The sequence below is a fragment of the Tupaia chinensis genome, unplaced genomic scaffold (assembly GCF_000334495.1).
Source record: "Tupaia chinensis unplaced genomic scaffold, TupChi_1.0 Scaffold000258_1, whole genome shotgun sequence".
NCBI lineage: Eukaryota > Metazoa > Chordata > Mammalia > Scandentia > Tupaiidae > Tupaia > Tupaia belangeri.
In genome coordinates, this window is record NW_006159738.1 from 2,154,474 (window position 1) to 2,158,273 (window position 3,800).

At 52.6% G+C, this 3,800-nt stretch overlaps 1 protein-coding gene across 1 annotated transcript in view; it reads right to left on the reverse strand.

Annotated features, from left to right (window-relative positions):
* The window catches only part of LOC102475070 (calcium release-activated calcium channel protein 1), a gene marked incomplete at its 5' end in the record, with an annotated part of 17,021 nt that extends 13,221 nt beyond the window's left edge, over positions 1–3,800 (reverse strand). Inside the window, 1 exon segment of the mRNA XM_006149347.2 lies at positions 3,591–3,800. Within this exon segment, the coding sequence (XP_006149409.2) occupies positions 3,591–3,800 (210 nt within the window).

A 3,800-nucleotide genomic window follows, 5' to 3' on the forward strand; every position in this document is an offset into this window, starting at 1 on the left:
CCAGCAGGTGGCGTGGTGGTTAAGGGCGCTGGACTCTCACATGGCTAACCGCAGTTCGAGTCCTGGACCTGGTGGCTTGCTTTCTTACCTTCTCTCTTTCTCTCTCTGTCCCTCTCTGGTCAAATTAAAACATAAATAAAGTTAAATAAGACAATAATTATTAAAAAAAAAAAAAAAAAGAGAGAGAATTTGGATGGTGAGGGACCAGCAGATGGTGTAATGGTTACATTGCTGGACTCCCACATAGTCAACTGCAGTTCGAGTCCAATGTGGACTTAAAACTCACAACAGGCCCATGTGCGTGTGTGTCCAAGATCTTGAGAGGAGAATAGGGAAGAAGGGATTGTAGCATGACCATCCTCCGGGGAATAATTTTTTTGCTTTTGTCTCTCTGTCTCTGTCTCTCTGGCAAGGGTGCATGCCCTATAGCAAAAATGTCTCTCAAAAAAAAAAAAAAAAAGAATTTGGGGGCCGGCAGGTGGCATGGTGATTAAGGGTGCTGGATTCCTACATGGCCGACCACGGTTTGAGTCCTGGACCTGGTGGCTTGCCTTCTCCCTTTCTCTCTCTACCTCTCTCTGGTCAAATTTAAAAATAATAATAAATGGAAACAAATAAATAAATAAATCTTTAAAAAAGAAAAAGAATTTGGATGATGAGTCCTGCTGTCAGGAGCCAGAATCTTATTTACAGACCAGAGAGGGTCCACCAGGAGTACATCACCACATCCTGAAAAGCCCTCGGCCCCTCACGGGCCCATCTGGCCTCGTAACCAATCCTTAAGTAAGCCTGAGGGGTGCAAGATCTCTGCCGTCTCTGTACACATCAAAGCTGGCTTTGAATAGGTCAAGCCACCTTCCTGAGGTTCATGTCTATCCCCAACACTCCACCAAAGTGGGGAACCTCTCAATCCCTTCCAGGCTTTTTGGGAGACCCTCCCTCAATTTCCCTAGGTGAGTGGAGGTGAGCAGGTAGGCTTGCAACTCTCCCACCCCCTGGAGATCAAAGGTCATGTCAGCTCCTTGAGTATTCCAGGTCTCTAGGAAGGAAGCCCTCTGGGGGCAGGAAGTTGGTTGTGCTGACTCACAGGCTAAGGGAGAGTAATCCAGGAAACTTGTCACTCTGTTACCATGGCATCAGGGTGCCTGCCACCCCTTCCTCTCTGAGGCTCACTCACAGGCTGGGTGCCTGTGGTGGGGGTACGGCATGGCCATACCTTCCCTGCTGACCCGCATGCTGCACCTGATCCCATCTTGCCCACGGATTTCCCACTTCCTGGCAAACATAGCTACCTGTGTAACTGCGTTCTGGTTAAAGGGGGTCTGCTATGGGGCCCAGCCCTTCCCTGGCTGCAGAACTACAGGGATCCCAGCAGCAGAGCTGGTAAACCTCTGGCCTGGCTGGGAAAAGGTCTCCACAAGGCAGTCTGATGAGCCAAGGCCCACCCAACGCAGCCTCTCAACTTCCTCGGCGTATTTAGGAAAAGAAGGTGACATGTGACTATGAGGACCGCCCTGCTGGAACGGGAGAGAGGGCTGGAGAAGGCAGGACAGCACTGCCCACCTGAGCTTCACCTCTCCTGCAGGGAGAGGAGGCCAGGGCAGCTATGAGTTTATGATCACAAGAAAAAGGAGAACAAGCACCCCCATCTTAAGCCCAGATGGGGAACACTGACAACTGGTGGCTCCCTTTCCCCCATGGGGATAAAACTTGCTTTGGCTTAAAATAAACATTTGGCTAGGGCTAGCAGGTGGTGTGGATGTTAAAGCACTGGGACCCAGGGGCTTGAAAATCACTCCAGGCACGTGTGCGCATGCGCACGCCCAAAATCCTGAGAGGAGAATGGAGAAGGGATTTTAAGAAGGGATTTTAGCGTTACCATCCCTCCAGGGAGTGATTTTTCTTTTTCCCTCTCTGGCAAGCACATTTGCCTTGTAGCTAAAACTAAAAGGAAGGGGAAAAATAACAGAAAATAACACATTTTGATGTATTTCTCATTCTCTTAGCCTGATCCTTACACATCCCTGGCTGGACGCTGATCAGAGCCCTGGACTGCAGCAATGGCACAAGTACCCAAGTGAGTTCTGGATGCCAGCACACCTGGGTTCAAATCCTGCTCTGCCAGACTAACTGCGTGTCTCTGAAAGTTTCTTGACCACCTCAAAAGGTTGTTGAGGAGTGAGTCTAGGAGTTAGGGAACCTACTGGACACAGCGACTAGGAGACAGTGCATGTCAGTAAATGTGAGCGACTCAGAGATTCTTCAGACACAAGGCAGACTGGTCTTTTAGGATCAGGAAGTGAGAAAACAGAATTCCACTACAGTGACTTAAACTAAAAGCTAGTGGGCCACCCCTTTACAAACACAGTGACTTCTCTTAAAGGGTCCCTCAACTTCATTCCCAATGTCTGAGAATCTTTGGAGGAGCAGCTTTCACGCACCAATTTAGAAGTCAAGGCTCAGAAGGTGATATGACTGGCCTGAGGTCACACAGGCAGCAAGAGCGGCAGAGTTGGGAGAGCTGCTTCTTGACCAACCCCTAATCTCCTGGCAGGTCCTCCGTGGCCCAGTGTGTTCGGGGCCACTGAAAACCCAGGTTCCACTGCATGGGCTCACTTGTTTGCAGAACACAAGGAGAGTGGCAGACACACTCCCTTCCCAAGAAAGCAGGAAGGGTGCAGCCACTCCCTCCCGCCAGGCCAAGGGCTTAGCTCACTCACTCACAGGAGGCAGGAGTGCTCCAGGCTAGAAACCTTGGGGCAGGGGCAGACCCTATTCATGCAAGCTGATGTCACTGAAAGTGATAATGCAGTCTTTATGTAGTGCACTGGCCCAGGGAGACTGCAGGATTCCAGGCCTGGAGGTATCTGCAGAGCTACTTCTGGGGCTCAACCTGCAGTCTCACCCACCACACCCCTCAGGGCCTTCCCACTCCAGCCCTTTGGGACATAGGGCTTGGAAAATATGCCTACCCCCTAAACCAAGAAAGAGCCCATTCTACTGGAACATGTCCCACCCTCCTCCCCCACACCCAATGACTCAGTGGCCAGTTTCTGCAGAAGCAGCTGAGGGTGGGAGCAGTTATCAAACTCTCAGGCTGAGGCTCTCGGAAATCGGAAATCGTGGTGGAAAAAGGGTACAGGGGAGGTCCCCTGTACTAACTGAGAAAAGCACACGACGGATACCTTCTGGCCCCAGGCTTGGGGGCACAAGACAGCTCCGAGTGTCTGGCCTCATCTTGGCCTCCTGACACCTGCCCTCGAATGGGCAGATTCCTTAGAGTCTTTCCTTTCCCCGGAACACATGGGGGCTGTCTCTGGAAGATCTAACTTCAGAGACATGCTTGCTGCACCGGGCTTGCTTATCTGATGGCACCCAAGCCCCCAACCCTCGACATCGGTATGGCTTGTTATTACTCCACACCGAAGTCTCTTGTCGCTCATCTCTCCCCACATCTAACACCTCTGACCCCCCTCCAGCATCCACGACAGCTTCTCCCAGCTCTATCCCTCACGCCGGCCCACCCAGCCCGTTCTCCAGTGGGACCCGTCGGGGGTAGGAGGGGGATAGGGCGGGCAGCCCGAGCTCACCATGGCGAAGCCGGAGAGCAGAGCTGAGGTCCGGCTGGAGGCTTTGAGCTTGGCGCGACTCAAGTAGAGCTTGCGCCAGGACAGCGCCTGCATCGAGTGCTCATTGAGGCTCATCACCTCGGAGTAACTCTGGCCGATCCAGTCCGGGTAGGAGACAGCAGGCGGCGGCGGTGGAGACCCCGAGGGCTCCCCGTCCCCGCTGCGGCGGCT